Here is a 26,232-nt window from a genome sequence, read left to right on the forward strand (position 1 = left end):
GCTATTCTCACGGCCAAAACTACATATTTTTCTGAGAGACTATCTTTATCAGCAAATAAACCTAAGGAAATCTTTTCTATAGTCCGCAACTTAGTTGCTTCGGACAGAGTCAACTCCAATCCCGTTCCTTCTCAAGCTCTTTGTTTGTCTCTTAACGACTTCTTTCTAGAGAAGATCGCGAAGATCAAATCTAACATTCCTCCAACAAATTTACCCCCTCTCTCCCCTCCTTGCCGCCTTTGCCCCGTTCGCTCTTTGAGCAGTTCCCACCCATTTCTCTAAATACCTTTCTGGCTCTTCTCCGGAAAGTAAAGTCAGGCTCCCCAGCTGACTGTGCTCCAGCTCATATTCTAAGGGAGCTTCTCACTCATTGTCCTGATCCCTTTCTCTCTCTCCTCAACTCTTCTATTTCCTCAGGTCTAGTCCCGCAATTTTTCAAAGCTGCAATAGTCCGCCCCATTCTTAAAAAGCCTGGTGCAGACCCCTCCCTTCCTTCCAATTTCAGACCCATTTCCCTTCTCCCTTACCTTGGAAAGATATTGGAGAGCTATACCACCTCCTGTCTCTCCTCCTTTATTGAGGATAACCATCTCTTGGCCTCCCACCAAGCGGGTTTCCGCCCAGTCCACTCTACAGAGTCAGTGGTCCTGTCCGTCCTAGACGAGCTCAAGAGTAAGGCGGATTCCAACTTGCCTCAAGCTTTGGTGCTCCTTGATTTGTCCGCCGCGTTTGACACGGTCGACCATTCCATCCTTCTCGATCGTGTCGGCGCGGCGGGCGTTCGGGGCACCGCTCTCTCTTGGCTCGCCTCCTTTCTAAACGGGCGGACACAGGCTGTCCACCTCTCCGGCTATATTGCACCTACCCGCCTGGTCCCCTGTGGGGTCCCCCAAGGTTCCTCCCTGTCCCCTCTTCTCTTTAATCTTTATATTCGCCCCCTTATTCTTTCTCTCCTTGACATGGGGGTCTCCGTATACAACTATGCAGATGACCTCCAGCTTGTCTTCGACCTCTCGTCCCCTCTGCACTCTCTACCTAAATTTCATTCCACTCTTGTTTTCATCTCGGAGTGGATGAACCGCAACCAACTTAAGCTCAATCTGGACAATACGGAGTTGGTCCTGACCGGCCATTCCATCTTCCCTTGGTCGTCTGCCTTTTGGCCCTCCACCTTTGGCCTTCCGCCCATACCAGCGGCCTCTGCAAAGACCTTGGGCATTAAAGTTAGTGGGGACCTCTCCATGCATGCCCAGATTGGCTCCGTCGTCTCCTCATGTTTCCTTTCCCTCCGTATTATTCGGAAAGTGTCCCGTTTTTTTTCCACCGAAGCCCTCAAACTGATCATGCTAGCAATGATTCTGTCCCGTCTTGATTACGGGATTAGTCTCTATGCGGGCATTCCGGCTTACGAACTACGCCGATTGCAAGCCATTCAGAACCAGGCTGCCCGAATTGTTCACCGCCTGCCCAAATCTTCCCACATTACGCCTGTCTTGAAATCTCTTCATTGGCTTCCCATCTGCTAGAGATCTCTCTTTAAACTGGGATGCTTGGCCTTCCTGGCCCGCACTCGTATTGCCCCAGCCTTCAACAATTCACTCATCATCCCCTATACCCCCATCCGTGCCCTCCGTTCTTCCAACCAATTTCTCCTTAATGTCCCTCGGTTTCGCAAATCCAAAACAGGAGGCACCAGGTTCTCGGTATTAGCCCCCCATTTCTGGAACAGCCTCCTCTTGTCAATCAGGTCTATCCCAACCTTCCTCCTATTTCGTAAAGCCCTCAAGACATATTTATTTTCCATAGCGTACTCCGGCTGATCTCCTCTTGGCATCTTCTATCCCTTTCTTTAGCTTCTATTCTCAGTGCCAGGAAGCCGCTTGGTCGCAGTGCGCTTTATTAAGAACTTTCCTCATTTCATTGTGTGTGCAGGATATGTGTGGGCCTGTCATCCAGTGCCACATGAAGTAGATAGCCCATGGTGCTGCGTGAGCTTGCAGGGATGTACAGATGCCCAGGCAAGTGTACCGTACATGGAAGGCGGCATGTGTTTGTTTGCAATGGACACAGCACCTCGAAGACACTAGGTTCCATTTTGGGAGTCCCAGGGCTTGCTTGAGGAGCAGAGAGATTTGTGGATTGTTTCTTTCCTGAGAGCTGAGTGGGACTATCATTTGAAGAGCTAGGTTGTACAGTTCTCATGAATAGCGACTCTTTGGTTCTGAAAGGTCGTCACTCGTCAAAGGGTCCTTGACACATCTGAGGAAGCAGATGGGGCTATTGGAGAATCACAAAGAGTAAAGCTGGGGCCATTTCACTTTGAGGCACATATCACTGAGTCTGACAGGTGTGTACCTCAAGTTACTCCCATGGTTTGTGTTCAGGGCTATCACAATTGGAGACTGTCCTGCTCTGATAGGCTGCTTTCTGGAGGAAGAGAGCAACTAAGGAGTGGGCACTTCATAAGTGGAAAAAACCCTGAACAACAACTTCAGACAGAGACACTAAATCACAAGGATTATAAAAACAAGAGCTCAAGACAAATTGTCAAACTGAAGCGAGATATCAGTGTGGAGAAGCTCAGCAAAAGTACTGCCTATTGTTACTGGGACTAGGAACTACGGGTCTGCCAGTCTACCATGCTGGGTGAGAGGACATCACACAGGAGAATCAAGAATACTCGCAGGGTGCCTGAGGCACCAGCTTTTGCCTGACCCAAGACCAGTGGGCCTTGTGAGGAGAAGATAGCCTGGAGGTAGCGAGGTCTAGTCGGGGTGTTAACAAGAGGATCCTGGGACGGAATGAGAGATTCTGGTCTGACCCCTGCATGTGAGGTGAGGGCTGTGGAGAGAACTGGACCGCTGCACCGATCAGGCTTTCTGCCCATGTGCGTTGTGCTAAGCCCTGATACCTGGAGTGAGTCCCTGCTTAGAGAAATGGTTGCAGCTCTGTTGCCTTATTGTCAGGGACCCGAGGAGGAGGGCCGTAGCCTGCTAGGAAGGGATCACGGAGAAGACGAAGGGCCTTCTCCCTGTATGAGCTGCGAAGACTTCCCTGCATTTCAGGAGGATATTGTAGTCCAGAAAGAGGGCTGTAGTTTGAGGACAGCATGCCCCCGTAATTGCCTAGCGGGTTGTGACTTGTGGAGCTGGAACAAAGTTTTACCTACTGAGGCCAGGATCAACCAAGACCGCACCCAGACGGAAAAGAAGACTGACTGTCGGATCGAGAAGCACAATGGACATCTGCCACCGTAGCTGCAGATGCCAGAGCTTTGCTCACCGCAGGGCCAGAAGCATGCACCCGGGGACTCTGGAACACTATTCCAGCAAATGTGGGTAAGACCGGCACCGGGCCATGAGCAAATTTGTAATGAATGACACACCCAGGCGCGAGGTACACATGGACTGTTTTGCTAAAAGCGTTTGTAGAACGTCTAAAACTTCAACTCTCTAGAGGGACCTAGTTTGGAATGTGAATGGGGAATTACCACCATTCGTAGTGTTGAAGTGGAACAGGAGCTGACCCAAGTAACGTTAGTGGGCCTGCCTTAGGAAGACTATACATTGTTTGAAGTATGTTGTATTGTACATTGCATTAGTAGGTAGACACTCCTTTTACATATAAGCCTGTGTTTGACTGGGCAATCATTTATTGGGGTTGTTGGGTGTATTCTGAGCTGTGAGTCTATCCTCTTGTTACATCTGCCTCCTCCTCAAAAAGCTTTGGACTGCTTGACCCCAGCCAGCACTGAAAGTCAGGTGCTGAAGCAGTACTTGGCCCAGTTGCTAAGAGTCCTTAATAGGCCTGGCCCCGGGACATTCGAGTATAATGCCTCAGCCACCACGGTTGAACCCAGTAGCTCCTGCTTGGCCCGTTGTCCCATGAAAGGGAATCTGACAATATTCAATTGTATTAGAGAGAAAGTGATGGCAATTGAAAGCCCAGTAGGCACTGCCGAGTTCACACACTTACAGATCTTATGTGAACCTCAAATTCCATTTATGGATTGCCCACAAAACATCTGGAAGTAAATGAATGAAGGAATATAAATATTCTTATCTGATAGAGACTTCTAGCTGCAGATTTCTTTGAATTTACCAGGCGCCAGGGTGGATCCAGAAACTTTTGCTGAAGCAATATCCCTTGCGTGCACCCTCGGGTGGCCCGTTTGGCTCTGCGTGCCGTGGTCGCCATCGGTTATGATGTTGCAGTCACCTACATAGGCGCCACCCAGGCGTGCTAGCGTCGGTTCTTTTCTTTCCGTGCCAGATAAGCACCGATCTGGGAAGAGCTTTCCTCTGTCACTTTTTGACGGGCCTCTTTTTTTTTACTTTTGTCGACTTTGGAAAAAACTCAAATTAGTGTGCGAGGATGTCTTTGAGGAAGACAAGGTTTACGCCATGCGGTGCTTGTTACTCCATGATGTCAGTTACCTACCCCCACCTCGTCTGTCTCTGGTTTCCCGAGCGTGACCACGATTCGAAGTAGTGCTCGGACTGTCGGGCTATGGCTCCAAAGGCCTTGCGGGAGCAGGCTATGCAGCTCCGTGCGGCCCGGCAGTCAACACCATCCAGAGAGAAACTATGCGGAGGTCCCAGTCCTGATTGAAGAAGAGGAGGTCGCGGGACCGCTCCCGGAGCCCCAAGTCCTCGTCCTTCCACTCAAGGTCTTCGGGACACTTGGGGAAGAGGCACAAGAAAAAGAAGAAATCCAAGCCGACTTCATCTTCACCTCGACTGCCGTGCGTCGACGATCGAGGTAAGGAGCACCAACATGCTAAGTGACGGTTCTGCGGAGCCAGAGCCAGGGTCGACTTTGTGCCTTACTCTCTTTCTGGGAGCCGAAGGGACCCCTGCTCAAATTCAAGGATTTTACAAGGCCATGTGCCACGTCTTTGAGCGTGTTGACCCATCTGGTGAGCCCACGGGCCCCACAGGGTCAGAAGGGGCCCCATTGGGTTTGATGCCGTCAGCTCTGGCCACGGTGCCAGTGGGGCCATATGGATCCGATCCCGGATCCGAGTCGATGCCGGTCGAGTCATCGTGACATCCTCCAGCGGCGGACCTGAAGTCTGTGCTGCCGGTGCCCACTAGTGGTGCCAGCCCCATCCTTATCCCCGGCGACACGGAGTCGGAACAGCATCGTTCGATGCTGATTGAACTCAGGGGTTCTATGTTGTCGTCTGAACACTTTGAAGACGTTTTAGGCTCAGGAGAGGAAAGGGAAAGGTCTGTGTACCTATTGGAACACCAGGATGTCTTTGCAGAGTAGATGGACTGGTATCGGGAACTTGGGGAAGCCAGTGGACTGGACATTTCCCCAGATACTGGCATGCTCTCTCAGCCAAATCTCACTGACGTGATCCAGAACTCGGACGGAAATGCTAGGGTTCTGCAGTGGTGGTTGACGAACCACAATTGGGTCAACAGCAGACCACTTTCCCTTCCCCAACCAGGACTCACAGTTGCGACAGATGGGTCACTTCTGGGATGGGGTGGCCATCTGGGAGAGGTGGAGATCAGGGGACACGGAACTCCGGCGGAGTCGGAGCGCCACATCAATTTGCTAGAGCTTCAAGTGATTTGGTTGGCATTGAAGATGTTTCTTCCCTATGTCAAGGGGAAGTTAGTGTAGGTGTTCACGGACAACACCACCGCCATGTGGTGCTGCAACAAACATGGCGGGGTGGGGTCGTGGACCCTTTGTCGAGAGGCCATGTGTCTCTGAACATGGCTGGAACAGCAGGGCATAGCCCTGGTGGTTCAACACCTGGCAGGCTCTCTGAACGCTAGGGCAGACAAACTCAGCTGTCGATACCTAGTGAATCACGAATGGCGTCTCCATTTGGAGGTGTCGCGAGGTCTCTTTCAGCAGTGCTGAGATCCTTGGTTAGATCTGTTCGCCTCCGAAGAGAACGCGCAGTGTCAGCAATACTGCTCGCTGCAGTTTTCAAGACGGCTATCTCTTGGCAACGCCTTTCGTCGCTAGTGGAGCTCAGGCCTGCTGTACGCCTCTCCGCCCATACCACTCCTGCCCAGGTTTCTGAAGATAAGGAGCGACCGGGTTCAAGTCATTCTTATTGCTCTGGACTGGGCGAGGAGAGTCTAGTATCCAGAGCTTCTGAAAGTGAGCATCGATCCTCCGATCAGGCTGCCGCTTCAGGAGGATCTTCTTTCACAGCAGCAGGGGAGGGTCCTCCACCCGAACCGGCCATCTCTGCTCATCCATGCCTGGAGATTGAGTTGCAGCAGTTCAACGCTTTTGACCTTCCTCCTGAGGTATGCACCATTATCTTAGTGGCCAGGCGGCCCTCCACTAAGACGGTATACGCTTGCCGGTGGTAGAAATTTGTATAATATTGTACAGAAAGGTCTATTGACGTTCTTTCTGCTTCTCTATCCACTGTTCTTCTATTCACTCTAAACCTTGCCCAGCAGGGCTCTGCTTTGGCAAATCTCAAGGGTAATCTTTCTGCTCTATCTGCTTTTTTTGCAGCTCTCAGACCAACCCTCTCTTTTTAGGTCACTGATTGTAAATAGATTTTTGAAGGGGCTGGCTTACTTGTTTCTGCCCACACCCTTTGCTATGCCGCAGCTGGACCGTAATTTGGTCCACACTTATCTTATGTGTGCTCCCTTTGAGCCTTTATATAACTGTCCCCTCCGGCTGCTTACCATCAAGCAAGCATTTCTAGTGGCGATAACATCTGCCCGAAGGGTGAGTGAGTTGCAGGTGCTATCTTATACGCCTCCCTACATGATGTATTTTCCAGACAACATGGTGCTTCGCACCCGTTCTTCATTTTTGCTAAAGGTTGTGACCCAATTCCATCTAGGTCAATCCATCACGCTGCCCACCTTCTTTGCTTCCATGCATCCCTCTAAGGAAGAGGAGCGTCTTCACTGTCTGGACACAAAAATAGCGTTGTCGTTCTACCTTGACCACACTAAAGAGTTCCGGGTGGACGACCAACTCTGTGTGGTGTACATGGGAGCTAAGAAGGGGTGGGTAGTGCAGAAAAGGACCATCTCTTGCTGGGTCGTTCTCTGCATTAAGATCTGGTAAGCCCTGGCTAAGAAGCAGCCCCCTGAGGAATTAAGGGCACATTCAACCAGAGAAAAGGCTGCGACCAGGGCCTTGGTTCAGGATGTCCCAGTCTTAGACATCTGTCAGACAGCAACGTGGGCATCTTTGCACACGTTTGCCAAGCACTACTGCTGGACAGTCAGGTACTCAGGGATGGGTATATTGCCCCTTGGGTCCTGCAGACTGTACTAGTGTAAGGTATTGGTCCGCAACCGACCGCCGGGATGGTATGGCTTGGGTATCGATTTTAAAGGTAAGTTATCTTCAGCTAGAAGTCTCTAGCAGATGAACAAGTTACTTACCTTCGGTAACGCATTATCTAGTAGAGACTCGAACTGCAGATTCCTTACAGCCCCACCCATGCCTTCCCGCTTTGCGGACTGATTGTGCTAGGGCTACTCTCCCCTTTTCAGGGCCCTAGTTTTGCACATAACTGTCAGTTACTTTGTGGCTCTGTGCTTCTGGCATGGAAAAAACGAAAAATACTAAGTTCCGCATGCCTAGGTGGCGCCTATATAGGTGACTGCGATGTCATAACCGACGCCGCAAACGTCACGCGGAGCCGAAGGGAGCTACCCGACGGTGAGCGCAATGGGTATTGTTCGAGCAAATGTTTCCGGATCCAGCATGACACCTGGGAAATTCAAAGGTAAGCAATCTGCAGATAGATAGAGTCTCTACCAAATAATGCGTTACCGAAGGTAAGAAGCTTGTTCTATTGAATTGTTAACAAAAAACATGTTAATAGGCTCTCAAATGCAGTAGTAAAAAAACGTATTATGTGATTTGGCCCAGACCATTACATCGAAAGCTGAAAAAAAGGTTGGCTCCTGCTATAGCGAAGGTGCGTCACCGCCTCCTGCCAGCAGCAGCTGCTGCAAAGCTGTGAAAATAAAACGATAATAATACATGTTTATTATCGTTTTATTTTTCTCCTACTCTGTAGTCTTGGGGATGGTGCCACGGGATGACAGGCACTGAGGAGGAGTGGTGGGCACTGCCTTCAGCGCGCATGACGGTTTGGCCAAACCATCATGTGCACTGAAGCTGTCTCCAACCTGAGCTGCGTTGCTGCGTTGGAGACAGTAGGCACAGGCTCACAGTCTCCCTGTGAGCACAAATCGAGGGCACGCAGGCCAATCCTGATGCTGCTGTCATGCTGTGAGAGCAGGATCAAGATTGCCGCAGGACAGCATGGTAGCCTGTGCCTGCATACAGTGGAACCAGAAGAGCGACGATGCAGCTGGATACAGGAACGTTTCTTTTTTTTCCAACTTAATTTTTAGTTTTAGAAAAACGTGCGTTGCGAGGACCCCAATTCTTTCGGTTTCATACTTTTTATATTTCCTTAGCCCTTATAGTAAACTGTCACCTTTGCAAAGTAAAGGAAAAGAGACTGGTGTTACTCACCCATTACTGAGTTATGCTCATAAGAGTTAGTTGTGCTTAGAATCCGACAAATCAGTCAGAGAATCACTTTATCTTGCAGGTTTACTGATCCAGTAACTATTAACCTCTAAACTTGGCTTCCGGAGTAGCATGCTACTCACTGCAAAGCGCTTCAACGCCTCGGCATTGAAGCGCTTGCCTGCACTAACGTTGGTATTTTATAATGATTAGACTTTATTATGTGCTAGTCTTCATAAAATCATGTGAGTATGAATTATTATCACAAAAAGAATACCCCAGATAGTAAAAAGTAAGATAAAAAATAATACTGAGACAGAAATAAGAGTGAAAAGTTTAACACACATATCTAATGTAATAGTCCAATAACCCTAGTTGCCTTACAGCATTGTATTAGTATTTTTATTATTTGCTGAGTCAGTAAAAATTCTACATACCTTTAAGCCAGAAAGCATCAAATTGATTCCCCGTTTGACAACATATCTACTGGCATCTGGTCATCTTTCTGCCCCGCTCCAATTGCTAGGGGGTTTTACATCTATATATTCCCATAATAAGTCTGTGAAGCAATTGGGGGCTAATGCACTCAAAAACTGCAAATGCAAAGTAGAATTGGAAAAAAGCTTCTTGAGCCAGAGCAGCAGATCTTGTTGCATTTTTTAACTCCACCAGCTCTTAACTTACAAGATCAACCTGCAGAAGTTTCTTGCAACTACGGCAAACACTCAGTAGAAGTTGGAAAAATCACTTTCTCGTGTAAGTGATATGAACATAAAAATATGTAGCAGTTTTGTGCAAACACTGGAAGCTTGCACAACATAAAGCAGAAAGCCTTACCTTAATAATGGAAGAGGTGTGGCGCCGCGGCCAGGGCGACTGACGCTGGAATCTGGGGATCAGGGTTCGATCCCCGGCTCCGGCGGCAGGTTAGCCCAGCACCATGTGACTCTGGGCAATAGTATGCTTAATCTTCCCGACAGCCCCCAGCGCCTAGAGACCCTAACGGGTGATTGTGCGCTATACAAATGTGGATTATTATTATTATTATTATTAATAGAGGCTTAAAATCTAGCCCGAGCACCATTATGCTATGTGAACCTATCTCGCTGTTCCATCCAGTACACACTCATGGACTATGTTAGCCTACATCAAGGCCTCTACTGCATATTAACATTATCACATAAAGCAGAATTGCTTACACTCTGCAAGCAACTGTATTTTGGTGGATGTTTAACCAGGAATAATTCTTCACCGTGAACTAGTATAAACTTGACAACTAAGCCCACTACATGGTTGTGTAAGAAGCCATAGCTGGAGCCCCGTCGGTAGACGTGAAACGCCTTGCACTGAATGCCCTTCTACGTGAACTGCCACCTTACTTTTCAGGTATAGCAAGGTGCTATCTGGCCTATTATTCTGGTCTGTGGAGAGAAAAGCCACATTCACAGATACATCATTCAGCTTTTTAAAAAGCAACAACCTTACCTAATAGAGAACATGCTTGGGTCCGATTTTAGATCATCCATCTGTTTGCAGTTTTTCTGCGTCTGTGTTTAGTCTCTCAAAAATGGTGTAGCAGGAGCAATGCATTGATGATTTTTGCTTTTTACCCTGGGCCCAGCTAGCCAATAAATTAGATTTTCCTACTTTTTGTGTCGATTATTACCATACAATTGGCCCTAGTTTGCTACAGTTCAGCCTGCACTTTATTCTGTGGGATTGCTATGAAAGTCTTGTTATCATTACATTTATGTTTTGCCAATATGTCATTATTGCTGGAAGTAGTTATTGCTGGGGCAGCTGAGTCCCAGCTGAAACTTACATCCTTTGGTGTGTCATCATTTGTCACTCCCAAGCTTGTTTCTCTTCTGTAAGACCCATAGGAGCCGTGATGCCTGTTTTGCCTACAAAATCTTTGGATGGCAAGTTAAACAAAGAGCATTTTCTTTATAACTTATTGTTTACTTCCTCGTTGTCACTGAAAAAACCTAAGTTGGTAGTGGAAAAGGAGGTTAAATTAGCTTCAAAAGTAACTGTGGAAGGCGAAAAGGGTATTGGGATCGTTAAATGATTTGACATGCTTGGGAATCTCCTTTTCTGTGAGTCAGCACTAATAAGATATACACTGTGGCATTACTCTTCCCTATCCTGACCTACAGCATTGATACTTTCCCACTCATCTTTTTATTCCTTGTGGGTAAGGGAGGGAAATCTAGTTTAATACTGCTACGTAGGGTGATAATGTGTACTACTATGATATACTTGTGCATGTGGAATATCTTGACCCTTTATTTGTGACTGTTTTTCTTGATTAGGGGTAACTGTGGGTGGGGGGGATTGATGTTATAGTTTTATTGTACTAATTTAAGTAGACTTAAGATATGTATGAAATATACAGTAGTTGGAATATGGTTGAATGTTTGTGGATGCATGTCATATGAGATATAGTTATATCACTTTTAATCTTTAAATTATAGTTAAATGGGTATTTCTCCTTTTAACCGATATTTTAATCTATTTACTATAATTATCTGTGTACCTTTTTAAAGCAAATAACTGTATTTGTAGTGCATATCATTTATGATCTGTATGTCTCCGTTTGAGTGGAGATAGCGAGCTTACACGCACTCTGCATCATTTCCGGGTTGGGGAGGACCTACAGGGTTGGCAGTCTAGCTGCTACCTGAATATTTAAACTCATGGCTGCCCCCGACGAGCAGCGGACTCATGCAGTGGGCACGCCACAAGCAAGCCTATCTGTATCCGTCCGCACCCATCCGTCACCAGGAGCCAGGACCCCTGCATCTTTCAGGTTAGACATTGAGTATAGGCAGAAACACACTTATTCGGCAATGGAACTCCTTGAAGTTAGATGCTTATGTAATACTCATTGTATCAAAAGCCGCTATGGCTTTCCTGGGGCCTTGTCTAATATGGAAAGACCTTTCTCTTGCAGACATGCCAATTTCAAAGTATGGAGCTGTGGCAGAAGTCCGCGGCTCGACTCACCTCTGATTAAGTAGCTAGGATTTATACACTAGATACTTCCCCTCCCTCCTACAAATTTCCTGCCTACCAGACCCGCTCAGGTGTGGAAATGCTTTTTGAGCAATGTTAGATCTCTGCCTAAGCATGCTACTGAAGTCTGGGTTTTACTTACCTCAGAAAAACGTGACCTTTGGTTTCTTAGCGAGATGTGGCTCAAACCAAGCTCCCCCCTCCTCCATTACTGTGGCACTCCCTGAGCTTTACAACTTCCAAAAGTTGGATAGGGAGCATATTTATTGTCCCATTACTGCTAGAAAGGCACCCTTGTATACCGCCCCCTGGACCCCTCCATGACTTTTCGCTCCAATTGATGGAATTGATTGCTCACCATGCCATTTCCACCAAACATTTCCTTTTGTTCGGGGATTTTAATATACACAGTGAAATTGCTTCTAATCCGGACACCTCTCTGTTCCTGACTGATTTGGCCACTATAGGACAGGAAAAGATTAACAACGCTCCAACTCACTTAGCAGGAGATACGCTCAATCTTATTTCGACCAACTCAAATATTTATTGTGAGGCTCCTGTTCCTCTTATATTGTCAGACCACTCCCTAAGTGAATTCCAAATCCGTGGGCCCAAGGCGAACCCTGCCCCCTCCAATGTTCCCAACAGTTTCAGAAGACAGTGGCACAAAATGACACCTGACACCTTTATGAATACATTTTCGGTAAATATAAATTGGGAATCAAGGAATATTGACTATTGTTTAACTGGCTGTCATACTACAGTAAAATCAGCTATAGATAGCCTGGCCCCACTGAAACTGCAATTTAATACTGCCCAATGCCCACATGCAGCCAAGTTTTCACAGGAACTGCGTAAAGAGAAGTCCCTTTGCAAAAAAATTGGCGAGACGTTGGAGTCACTCCCATGACCAGAATGATAAGGATATCTATAAGACCTCTATAGCTCTTTATAATAAGATCTTAAAAAATGCCCGCTGAGCTCATATTGCCTCACAACTTAACCAGGCAGGGAATTCTCCTAAAGTATAATATCAAATCCTCAAATCTTTTACTAACCCAACAATGAAATTCTTCCATCTCAAGAACTTTGCGAAGAGATCGCCAATCATTTTGAACATAAAATCAATCTCATCTGTGACAAATTCACTGAAAGTAGGAGCCCCTCAAATTAAATTTTGAACCTTTGTCCTCTTACCTTGACCAATGGTCATCTCTTGGATAGTTTTACTCCACTCACAGTAGATACAGTTGAGACATTGTTGAAAACAGCCAAATCCGGATCACCTATGGACATAATTCCAGCTAGAATCTCTCCCTACTGCACAAACAGCTGGCTCCCTCTATCTGTTCAATACTAAATCTCTCTTTGAGGGACGGTCAGCTTCCACCAGAGTAGAAGGCCTCACAAATAATCCCCATCGGAAAGCAGGCTAATGCCCCAGTAGCAGACCTATCTAACTACTGCCCGTTCTCTCCTTTGCCTCTTCTGAGTAAACTTTCAGAAAAACACATCAACAAACTACTCTCAGAGTTTATAAATCCACTGGATGACTTTTTTTTTTTTTTTTTTTTTTTTGGTTAAAAACTTTTATTGAGCAATCAGATAAGAAGTACAACGATGGGCCTACAACCACACGGGCTGGCCGCTAATGCGCAAAGCACAACATAGGAAGCCAGTAATCACGTACGCGGCTAGGCACAGATCATAGAATAAGTATTGCTCAAAGCGTAGAACAGGACACAACCATTTTCTATATGAAACATAAAATTAAGAATAACGAACTCCAAACAAGGCGAATGCAGCAATGAAGTCAGCCCAGATGGCAGAGGGGAAGGCCACTAATCAGGAGACAAAAGTAAAGCAATGAGATTCGGCAAGGCCGGGGGGGGGGGAGGGGGACAGCGGGGAGGACAGGAAAATCCTAAAACAGAATGAAAAGTTTTCGGGAACGTCAGCCTAGGGAGACAGGGTAACATCGGAAGTGTCAACCAAGGGAGGGGTGCAAATTTCTCCACGATAAGCATTCCACTGACCCCAAATTTTCGTCCACGCCCTGGGTCTGCCCCTAGCCACATAGACAGTCTTCTCTCGGAACATGGACCAGTCCATGTTATCCTCCCACACCGAAACGTCGGGAGGTCTGGATGCGCCCCAGAGCTGCGCAATGTCCCGCTTCGCGACCATGTACCCTAAGGTCGCCCATCTGGTCTGGGCCACAGAGTAATCAGTGGGTTCCCACACGTTCAACAGACATCGTCGGGCCTCAGGCCGCAGGGTAACACCAGTCACAACAGACATCACCTCAAGCACAGCAATCCAGTAGGCCGCTACCACCGGGCACCCCCAAAGTATATGCAAAAATGTAGCACTCATCCCACAACCACGCTTACATAAGCCATCCGGGGAAAAGCCCATTACAACCAGACGCAGACCAGTTACATACACCCGGTGGAGGATCTTAAGCTGCACCAAACGAAGACGGGCGGGAATGGCGACCTCTTTTGGAGAAGAGAGTGCCGACTGCCAATCCTCGTCATCTAATTCCAATCCGTCACCGACCCACATTTCCCTAAGTCGGACCAATAAATCAGCGTGATTATTAATTAATTTCTTGTAAATAAGGGAGATAGTGCTATCGGGCAGGTGCCCATCTAGTATGCGATCCTCAAGGGGGGAGGACTCGGGCAGGGCCACATCAGGAGTCAGAACTGAGGTCAGGGCATGTCGGACCTGTAGATATCGAAAAAACTCTCTATCACTCAAGTCGTATTCCGCCTGAAGGGCCTGGAAAGACTTCACGCTACCCTTCACACAGACATCACCCACCTTACAGATCCCAATCATATCCCAGCGATCAAAGCCCTTAGTAGACCAGAGACACCCCAAACGTTCAGAAGCATAAAGCGGAGTCGCCATTGTGAGTCTATTCTCCCATCCCAAACTAACATTGGCTGCTCGCCACACATTGACCGCGATCTTGGACGGGCCCATAAGATGGCGCCCGGCTGATCTAGAATAAAGCGCTCTATTAAAGTCCCCTCCCGGTAGCTGGAATCTATCCATCTCAAAGGCCGGATCCCGACCCGGGGAATACATCGCGTGGTTGATGGCAGACAGCTGAGCAGCCCAGTAATATCTCTTGATGTCGGGGAGCGCCATGCCCCCGTCATACCAAGGGATGGTAAGTTTCTCTAGGGCGATACGCGGACGCCCGTCCCAGATCAGTTGCCTTTGAAGACTCTCGATCTCTCGGAAATAGGAAGCGGGAATGTCGTCATAAGAATTTTGAAGCGCATAGAGGAACCGCGGCAAGGACATCATTTTAAAAAGGGCCGCCCTGCCCAGAGGAGACAGGGGTAGCTTGCGCCAACGGGCAACATCCAGTCGCAATCTAAGAAGCGGGGGGAGGAGATTACGCTCGAACCGGAGTGAGGAGTCCAGTGTAATAAAAATCCCCAAATACGTAAAGCCAGACTGGACCACCTGGATAGGAAATCTGTCCGGCAAAGGGGGCAAAACGCCCGAAAGGACATACACACAAGACTTAGCCCAATTAATAACTAGGCCTGAGTTGGCACCAAACGAAGTAAGCACGTCAAACAAAACATTTAAAGATTTACGCGGGGAAGTAAGATATAGAAGAATGTCATCCGCGTAAAGGGAGACGCGGTCCTCAAAATCCGGTGACCAACTGATCCCCTTGAGTGAAGGCTCCCATCGAAGCCACGCAGCTAACGGTTCCAGGGCAAGCGCGAAAAGCAGTGGAGACAAAGGGCAGCCCTGACGGGTCCCCCTACCAAGACAGAAGGGGACAGAAACTCTACCATTTACCACTACCTGTGCCAAGGGTTCAGCGTATAACAACTTCACCCAACCAATAAACTCAGGTCCAAAACCAAATTTTTCAAGAGCTGCCCAAAGATAGGGCCACTCTATCGTGTCAAAAGCCATCGAGGCGTCGAGCGAAGCCAAAATGGCCGGCTCTGTCAGAAGCCCCGCCCTCGCAACAGCACCGTGAAGACGACGTAGGTTAAGAGCCGTGTTGCGATGTGGGATAAATCCGGATTGATCCGGATGAACCAAGCCACTAATGACCGTCAAGAGGCGGGACGCCAGGAGCTTAGCCAGGACCTTGGGCTCAACATTTAACAGGGAAATGGGCCTATAAGACGAACAAAGGTCCCGCGGTTTACCGTCTTTGGGAATTACGACTATCGTAGCCAAACGCTGATCATACGGGAGAATACCCCGCTCCCGGGACTCCAAAAACATGGCACGAAGATGGGGCGCCACCCCGTCAGGGCGTAACTTGTACAGTTCAATTGGCAACCCATTCGGGCCCAAAGCTTTGCCCGAACGGAGTGAGCGAATGGCAGTCGCTATCTCGTCCGTAGTAAAAGGGGACTCCAAAAAAACACGGTCTAAGTCGGAAACACTAGGCAAAGCTATATCGTGCAGCAAAAGGCGAGAGTCAGCAACATCCCGTCCAGACACAGGGGTATAAACCACACGAAAGTACTCCGCAAAACATTCAACTATTACAATCGGGTCAGTCACTCTCACACCATTCGAAGACTGAATCACAGGTACCACACGATTCGCCCTCTCTTTCTTATCCAACCATGCCAATAATTTACCCGCTTTGTCCCCCACATCATACAAACGACCCTGTTGCTCCCGGAACATCAGTTTAGCCGCATCTGTGACCAAAGACCTATAAGCAAATTGTTTCAGACCCAGGGCGTGGAGTTTATCCGGAGTAACATCCGATTCTAGGTCAGCCTCCCTCTCAGTAATCTCCCTCTCAAGGTCCACCACCTCCCGATTCCTCGCTTTCTTGGATTCAGCAATAAGGGAAAGGGCCTGCCCACGAAGCACTGTCTTAAAGGCCTCCCACAGGGATACCGCAGAGGAGACGGAACCCTCGTTGTCCAAAAAGTAATCGTCCAAAGACTTAGTCAAAAGGGTACGGGTCTCAGGGGAGGTAAGGTACCAAGGGTTGATTGGAGCCACCCGGCCCGCCGCCTCCACCCCCAGCTCAAAACAAAGCCAGAGCGGAGAATGATCGGAGATGCCCCGGGGGAGGTGCCTAATCTCACGCACCGCCGGCGACTGGGCTGCGGGCATCAGGAAATAATCCAGACGAGACAGACTCCCATGAGCCCCGGAGTGGAAAGTGTATTGAAGCTGAGTAGGATGCATAAGCCTCCAGCAATCCACCAAGCCAAACGTTTCCAGAAACCCACCCAGCCACAGCTGGGCCGAAGGCGTATCCCTAGGGGGGTGACGATCGTGTAGACCGGAGAACACAGAATTAAAGTCACCTGCAATGAAGAGAGTACTATCAGGGAGGTTCAACAACACACGGCCCAAGTCGGAAAAGGTTGAAGTTTGTAGGCCGGGGGGCACATAAACAGCAAATAGGGAGAGGGTACGACCCTCATAACGACCCACGAGGACAGCGTAGCGCCCTCGATCATCAAGGATCACATCATCAATAGCTAGGGGGAGGGAAGCCCGAACAAGGATACCCACCCCCCTGGAACCCGTGGTAAACCCCGAATGTGCGGCGAGGCGATAGCCCCACCTATTCATTGCACGACAAGTGTTGCCCACCAAATGAGTCTCCTGTAGAAAAACAATATCTGGAGACAAGCGTCGTAGACATCGCAACACCACACCCCGCTTAATACGATCCCCCAGACCATTAACATTCCACGAAACAAACCTCAATCCGCTACCCCCCATCCCACACAGCAACGCCGAGACCCCTCTCCAATGAGCATGACATAATAAACATCAGTAGCAAGATAGAACCGCCTAGAGAACATAACACACAAACATCGAACTTCCCATCCACCCACCCCCCAACAATCAAGAAAACACCCCCCACCCTGCACCCCTGCAAAATGCTAAAAAGCCATCCCAACATGCAGTGTGCCTGTCGCCCAAGAACCCCTATTCTACAAAAAGACCCCGGAGGAGGAAAGGCTCTGGCCCACCCGCCACCCCGAGCAAGACAGAGAACGAGGAGAAAAAAAAACAAACAGAAGAGGCACTTAGGCATAGACTCCCAGAAGAAGTCACTCTATATGAGGTCCCAGGTGTAGACGAATTGTTCAGCTCTCAACACCACCCTCAGCACCACCCGGGTGGGCGGCGGACTCAGTCGTAGGAGTTCGGTCAGGCAGCGAGTCCAGCCAGTCATTCACAGAATCAGGCCGATCAAAGAAAAAGGTTCGGTCATTGTACTCAACACGCAGCCTGGTCGGAAAAAGCATAGCGTAGCATAATCCCATATCCCGGAGACGTTTCTTGACACCACGGAAGCCCATACGCTGTCTTTGGACCTGTTGAGAAAAGTCCGGATAAAAGTTCACTGTGGCGTTCGCAAAGGCCACTGGACCCTTCACACGCGAGGCCTGCAGGATAGCGTCCCGATCTCTGTAATGGAAGAGTTTCGCAACAATAGGCCTCAGCGGGGCGCCCGGCTTACCCTGGCCCCCCGGGACACGATGGGCACGCTCCACTGCGAAAAATTTACTCAGTCCAGACGGAGAGAGGTAGTTCTGAATCAGGTCCTCAACCAGGAGATCAACAGAGTGAGGTTCTGAATTCTCCGGAACGCCATCCAAGCGCACATTACAGCGACGTGCCCTGTTCTCAAAGTCCTCCAAGCGCCGGGTCATGAAATCGTTCACCCTGCGGAGATTGCCAATCTCCGTTTGTATCTCCGAGACATCTGCCGTGAGGCTGGATGACTTGAGATCCAATGACTTCACCTTCTCATTGGTTTTAGACAGGTCGGCCCGAATCAAGTTCACATCAATGGCCACGGTGTCGATTTTGTGGGCCAAGGCTTCATATTGTTGGCCTATCGCCTCCTTCATGCCAGAAATGGCGCCCATGATGTCCTGTAAGGACGGCTCCGTTGACGCGTCCACAACGTGGTCGGCCGCAATTGGGCCAGGCAGGGCAGCTCCGGGGGACCCCTTCGAATGGGTGTAACGGTCCATAACGTTAGACTGGACCGGGCCCCCACGCAGGGGCGTCTTGGTCTTCCGAGTCTCTCGGTCCCCTCTGCCCGCCATGTCGGAAACTGCGTCACCAGGAGGGTTACCAGGCTCGACGGAATGGCGACAGGAGAGTAGGGCGTCAGGGCCAACTAGCAGCTGCAGGGGTACCACTAGGATAGGACCAGCCAGAAGGAGAAAAAGCCAGCCACAGGCCCGACAGCCGTCTCGCGCCCCGGACATCAGCCCAGGCCAGACACCCCTGCCAGATGTCTCAGTCTGAGGCAGAATCGAAACCGAAACTTAAGAGGGGGACCCACAAGTCGATCCCCCTGCCGCTGTTGTTCAACTCCAAGACGGCCACAGAGCCTCACCCAGTCCCGGGCGGACCTCGAGGGCGGATCACGAAAGTTCGAAACACCGTATCTTCGTCACCCCGGGTCCAAATCAAATTCCAAAAGTTCCAGGAAGATCAGCCCAGCGTCCTCTACACAAATCCTCGTGAAGAGTCAGGATATGTTCAGGATATCATGCCGGGAGTGGCGGGGGTCCGGAGAGCGCTGTGCTCACGCGGCCATCTCGGATGCCCGCCAAGCTCCTCCGCCCACTGGATGACTTTATCCTTCATAGTCTGGATTCAGACCAATGTACAGCACGGAGTCTGTATTGATTGCTGTCACAGACAATATAAGACACTCCCTTGACAACAGCCAGGCATTACTGTTGGTGCTTCTGGATCTGTCAGCAGCTTTCAACCCAGGAGACTTAAAGAAATCTGGATTTGTGGACAAGCCCTTATATGGTTCTTGGGTTTCCTAACGAATGTATGACGTTACAAAGCATTCATTTACAACACATGCCTTTACAACGCAGTTTTTACACCACAACATCCCTTACAATGCATACATTTACATTGCATGCCATTACAACACATTTTTAAAGTGTTGGATAGTGTAGGGGTTAAAAAAAATACTATTCAAATTCCAGGGGGTGCAACAGTAGGGTAAGTGTTGGATAGTGTTGGGGTAAAAATTACTATTCTAACTCCAGGGGCTGCAACAGTAGAGTAAGTGTTGGATAGTGTAGGGGTACTATGCGTTGAAATGGTATGCGTTGTAATGACATGCAATGTAATGCCTGCGTTGTTGTGGCATGCGTTGTAAAGGATGTTGAGATATAATGACTGCCTGGTAAATGTAGTGCGATGTGATTACCGCGTTGTAAAGGTTGTTTCCCTTTTCCAAACCCAATGGCCACAGACAATCAATCTTGGTTCCTTCTGCTCTCGAACTATGGGGCTTTACAAAGGAGTGCCTCAGGGATCTTGCCTCAGTCCCAACTTATTCAATATCTATGTGGCACCTCTGGCGAAACCACTCAGAAAACTAGACTTTACCCAGATTTCATATGCTGATGACACCCAGCTCTAACTATCATTTGATAAAAACTCTGAATACTCAGGCCTCTTTCTCAGAAGGAATGACAGCAATTGCTGCTTGGATGACGGATAAAGTTCTCCAGTTAAATACTGGAAACTGAGATCAGGCTCTTTGGTGACACTTCTTTGTTTTAGTCTCCTGAGTGGTGGGTGCCTGAGCTAGGTGTTGCCCCTGTCCCTAAGACAGTGGTCTAGAACCTGGACATCGGTCTGGACCACAAACTTACGATGAAAGATCAGGTGGCAACCACTGTAGGCTCATGCTTCCATATGTTAAGCCTACTGTGCAAAGTATTTCCTTTTGTTCCTCTCTCTGTGCTTTAAACACTTGTTCAGACACTGGTGATAAGCCGCCTAGATTTCTGTAATGTCCTCCTGATTGCGGCAAGTGATTCCTAACTAAACAGACTTTAGGTAGTTCAAAAAACCGCAGCCTGTCTCCTTAAGAACTTACCAGCCAGAACAGCCTCCCTCCCCCTCTTACTACATCTACATTTTCTACCGATACGTAAGAGGGTTAGGTTTAAGATATGTTGCATTGTGCACAATGCTTTGAACTGTAAAGGACCTGGTTACCTAGCTGAAAAACTCATCCAATATCAGCCAAATAGATCCGTTCGATCGGGAGAAAAATCTCTGCTCCTCATTCCCCGTTTTAAGAAATCTCGCATAGGTGGAAAAGCTTTCTTCTACTTAGCCCCCTACTACTTCCGATTCATCTTCGTAAAAGCTCAGAATATCTTTCATTTAGAATACTTCTTAAGACTGAGTTCTTCTGAGTTGTCCTCGCCTGGTCTGTACTGAAAGCTGTACCTCCTACAGCGCGGAGATACCCCTTAGGGGGCGATTTGGGTGCTTTATAAGTAAATAAAATAAATATTATATGCCTGTCAATATTGCACTTGGGTCTATTTAATTAAACTAATAAAAATTATTTAAACTAACTTAATTTGCTAACACTGGATTATCAAATATTGAAATGAATATAAATTCCCAATTGTTCTTTTAACAGACAGACAGTGTGGTATGACCACTTCGTCCACAATGCATGTTTCTCTGTTATGCCACAATCACTCCAAACCTGCCGTGTTCTGGGTTTTAATCTACTGACTGTCCAGCTACAGCCATTTACAGATTGAATGGAGAGGACAGTCAATATAATAATGACTTTGCCCACTGTCAGCACTTCACTTTCCTCATGGGCCTTTAGGATATGCATGAGCGAGCTTAAATATGTGGGGGGCATAAAAAGGAAAGTTCAGATTAAGCAGCAAAAAGTTCACCTCCAAAGGTAAAGTGCACTAATGTGTAATAAAAACAGAGATGCCACACCTGTGGTATTTCGATGTTAAAACTACTGACTAACTAATGAGAGCACTCACTGTGCAAATAGCTCCACCAACTTTCAACTCTTCATTGCCACATGGAAGTGCAAGAGCAGACTTTCATGCTGTGGGTACAAAGGGAGTACAAAGCTGCAAGTTCAGTTTAAGCAGAAAACCTTTCACAAAGGTAATTTTCATTTGTTCGTAATAAAATAGAGATGCTACTCCTGTGGTGTGAAGTTTTTAAACAGCTTAATGTCCATTTTGTGCTATGCTTTATACATACTAATGTCAATATTTTTCCAAACCTTGTATCCGCTTAGCGTTAGCTCCCTGGCCCTTGTCTGATTTTAAAGGTTATCTCCTAAAGACATTATGTTTTGGACAGAGATTTTAATTTTATCAGCTCATTTGTCTTTTTATTGCACTCGAAAAGGCTAATCCTTTGCCAATCAGCCACGCTTCGCGTTTCTGTAGTTTTACTAAAACCGAGTCATCTAACTTTCTATCATGTTCCAAACAGACACTTTCCCAAAATTTGAAAGCATACTCGAGAAGATAAGATCAAGTAAATAGTTAGGATGACTCTATAAGAGAATGTCTTGTTGACACAAAATCGTCCTTTCACATCCTGCCTTCAGGTCCTTCAGCTGAAATGAATTCACAGGCCCGCTTATAGAATAAGGCCTTGGTTTGTTGAGTAAGCGTCTTTATTCTCCAAACTGCCAGGAGGCAAATCCTCACTCAACTAGCAAAAAAAGTACATTAATGACATTTGACAAGTACATCCATATGGTCAGAATCTGGAAGACCTTGTACTGCCAATCCTCTGTGCTGTGTGTGTGCACATTATTTCCTAAATACGAACTGTGGACGGGTTAGCATATGTTACATGTGATATGTATAGAAAATAGTCAAAATTCCCTTGGGCGCATGCAATTTTTAAAATTATTTTTTTATCTGCCGGCACAAAGTGATATACCTGTAATAAGTGACAATACATTTCTTTTACAGGAAAAGAGCAGCCAATGGTTACCAAAGAGCAGTTCCTCTGGGCATTACAGGTGGCTGCAGGGGCTGAGCAATCCTGGCAAAATGGAACGGCTGTTGACCTGCGCAATGAGGCCGTGGATGTGGCGATAATCAAGACTGAAATACTGTAATGTGGGCTTAGTAGGATTATATGATGGATTCCCAAATTATGCTGCACATGATTTTATCATGTGATGTATCACAGGATTACGGAGTACTTTTTTATATTAAATATTTGTTTTCCACTTCGATTTATCCAAGGAGGTAGAGATGCTTCTTTCAACCAATGTACGTTTAACATCCTATTTATGTATGTGTATATATATATATTTCATGTTCCCTTGGCTTCCATAAATTAAGGCATGTTCATGGCTTCATTTATTCCATTAATTATATATTTGTGGCAGGTTCGGTCAGTGCATCTGATTTATTTCAGACAAAGGCCCTTACTGTGAGTGGCCCATATAATCCCTTTGTTTCCCTCCCTTGGATTTATGAATACCAAGGGATGGTAATTTCAGAGGGACAGCATAACGGGATTAGGAATTTTAGGGAAATATGTGGAAATCTGATTCATAGTATGGAGTTTGGTAATGATAGCCTAAGAAGTTCCTTTAACGCTATTGTAGGTCAAATAAATTATTTGTGGTTAAAGGTTCTACTTGTTTGAGCCTATTGCAATATGCAAATGTAATGCAAAATGAATTTATTCAGTCTTATAACCGGATAGAAATTTGCTGTGTATCTCATGCATTGAGCTGAATCTAGAGGTGCAATCAATGATAGGAGCTCATGGTGCACACTGCACTTGTTTCAGTTTATAATCTTGTAGTGAAATTCCTATCCCTAGAGATGAGACTGTCTTCACAAAAAAAGTCTGTGTCTTTATTATCCACAATTGATAAAAAATTCTATTAAAGTTTGTTCTTCATTGTTGAAAAGCACACGTATAACATTTAGGATGCATGGTTGTATGACGATTAATTACAAACCGAATGAGTCAGTTGAGATAGTTTGTGGTTTTAACTGTGCGGCATCAAAAACAGGCTCTTTTTTCCCATTGAACGAGTGCAAATTATGTCAAATCACAAACAAGATATTTCTGCCATCTGGAATGTAATGTCGGATTTGCCTGTTTTTTCTTTACCTAGACAATCATTTTAAGGCAAACTCAATAATAAATGTCAGCCAGCCATTTAAAATGGAAGTAAGAGAAGCCCTTTTCATTAATATCTCACAAAATGGCAGGAGTATTGCTGTTAAAAACGAGCAGTTTGCACTGTATGTTTTTAACTATATTCAGCTCGCATTACACATAATTAACGAGTCTTATTTTGAAAAAGTCTAGTGTACCAGAAAAGTTTACAGTGCATGAAGACATAGTTTTCATTGTAATTTAAAATTATCAAAAGGATATGTTTCACAAAGGTTTCTCCGCCATGGTGCAGTCTGGCTTCTTAAATCCCCTTTCCTTAACATAAGTAATTAATCTACTGTAGATGTGGAGTTTTTATACCACAGGGGCTACTTTCAGCCTTTCATTATTATTAACTAATCTGTGGTTACAGCAAGAAATAATTCTCCTGCGGGAGTGTATCTAACACTAAGCATGTAGTACATACAACACAAGTTGTACACATTAAAATGTTAATGTATTAACATGTAGTAGAACCTTTTTCACATTCCATTCAGCAGAAGATCTGTGATTGGTGAAAAGTCGGTGATCCTTTCAAAAAAAGTAATATAAGGAACTAACTTGCTACATATAGCACTTAAGTAATGGAGAGACCAAAATATTGCACTGTAATTCTCATAACATTGCTTATCATGCCCAATTTAGCATAACTAAATTGTGGATTGTAGAAGTTAATAAAACAAGCAATGTACTGCGTGTTTCACAAAATCTTAACTACCTATGTATGTCAGCTTAGGCCAGTAGCCCTCTGGCAATACTCCCGAATATGTGCAATCGACAAATGCATGTGTTCACTTAAATCCGTACAGCAAAACTAATATGCTGTTTCTAACCTCCATTTACTGATTTCGAAACCTATGTCGCACATTCCCCTAGACCAGCCCTGTGCCTACTACATTGGTAGGTAGGTAGGTAGGTAAGTATACTTGTAAAGCGCACTGTTACTCCATCTCGGAGTGTCCTGGCGCTGTATACCGCTGGGGAACCCGTCCTGGCTTTCCCTGTGAGATGGTCCCTCCTGGGCACCTCCAAGGTGAAGCCAGGCATCCCCGGCGCTGATGGGGCCGTTGTGGAGATTAAGCAAGCTATTGCCCAGAGTTGTAGGGGTAAAAGTCTTTTCAGCTCATTCTCCTGAAGATAGTTTTCTACTGCGAACCTTCCCTCACCTAGCAATTTGTGGTGAATATACCCAATATATATATATATATATATATATATATATATATATATATATATATATATATATATATATATATATATATATATATATATATATATATATATATATTGGACTGTGTGATCTCTTCTGGATAATGTACCTTCTATAGATCCTTTGCATTCTCACTGTCATAGGTGTACATTTCAGCTGTGCCTTCTTTCTCCTTAACCCATCAAAAGAGAGATAAAGCAAACACCACTTCTCTGTGGGCTCTATTTCAGATGAACAGTTTGATGGTCAGAGTCTGTAATGCATTCAGAGTTAATGTTGTTTAATGCAAAGACCATATTGCTCGTATCGCATGGAGGAAGTGGGATCTGATTCCCAACTGCAAGCTGCCACCTTGTGCGTTGGCTGTCTTTATGACCTTTAGTTTGATTGTAGACATCCTACAAAGCCAAGATAGTGCTGCATGCAAGTGTATACATATGTTCTCGGAAACGGTTTTTATACCTCTTTGGAGGTAAAATGTTTGTATGAAAAGGCTTTCAGATTTTAGAATTGATTCCAATTTTACACTTAAAAGTACAATTTTTACATTTAAAAGTGGTGTTCCTTCTACCCAGTGTTCTTCCAAGACTTCTGTGCTCCAGGCTATTTCATAAGTTCTACTTTACATTCCTATACCTGATGCCTTTTCCATGAAATAGTGATTTGAAGAACCTAACTCCATTAAGAGCACTCAAACGTGCTCTGAAATGTATTTCTCAATATAAAATACAATTATAATAAAACAGTTTTATTTATGCTTTGTAACCTTTTTAATTGAAGCACAAGAGAAAAAGTAACTGTTATTCTCCTTTTTGAAAGTTGCTTTGTTACAAGGTGGGACTTCTTTTTATGAGGTGAAAGATGATGTTGCTACTTTACCTGATTCTGTGCCTCATCACAACAGGAAGTCTTGCCTCCGGTAAATGAGAAGTCCTTTCTTTTTAACTAGTTTCTGCCATCAGGAAATGTTGAGCTTCTAGGTAAGTACTGTTTAGCTTTCACAAGTATTCAAAAAATGGCATGGAAAGACCGTGGCATCTGGCCTCTACAAGTCTTTCAGTTGATTCTCCCCTTAAAACATTTGATATTTTCATCCAAATCCACATACTGGAAAGAGGGAGTTCATCAACAAGTGATTTGATCATGAAGCATGCAGGCAGTAGTACATGAAAGCAGAGTGACAAACCGTTCAAGCCTTAGCAATCTCCCCACTATTTATCTATGTCGTACCTGCTACAGGGTTTATGGTGGTGATGTTGGAGATTTAAATACTTGTCCACTGAAAATAGTATGACACTGGTAATTCAAATTCAAATCACAAAGTCTACTTAATGACCATCACTTAAACTGGGCATAGTGATTTTTGGCAGCAAAGCATTTTCATTAATGTTGGAGCTTGGTTCAAATTTACTTAAAAGTGCCTTTTTTCCTAACCGGTAAGGCAGGTTATTTATACCTTTGTAGTTCTGTATTAATGCCATAAATGTTTTGTAAATTTAACA

The 26,232-nt window shown here is 46.2% G+C and overlaps 1 protein-coding gene across 1 annotated transcript in view; it reads left to right on the forward strand.

Annotated features, from left to right (window-relative positions):
- LOC144754622 (inositol 2-dehydrogenase-like) overlaps positions 1-23,266 on the forward strand; it is a 190,528-nt gene extending 167,262 nt beyond the window's left edge. Inside the window, exon 10 of the mRNA XM_078642640.1 lies at positions 22,308-23,266. Within this exon, the coding sequence (XP_078498766.1) occupies positions 22,308-22,456 (149 nt within the window). The 3' untranslated portion in view covers positions 22,457-23,266. The remainder of the gene's footprint in view (positions 1-22,307) is intronic.
- The last annotated feature ends 2,966 nt before the right edge of the window (positions 23,267-26,232 follow it).

This window comes from Lissotriton helveticus, chromosome 5_1, assembly GCF_964261635.1.
Source record: "Lissotriton helveticus chromosome 5_1, aLisHel1.1, whole genome shotgun sequence".
Classification (NCBI taxonomy): Eukaryota; Metazoa; Chordata; class Amphibia; order Caudata; family Salamandridae; genus Lissotriton; species Lissotriton helveticus.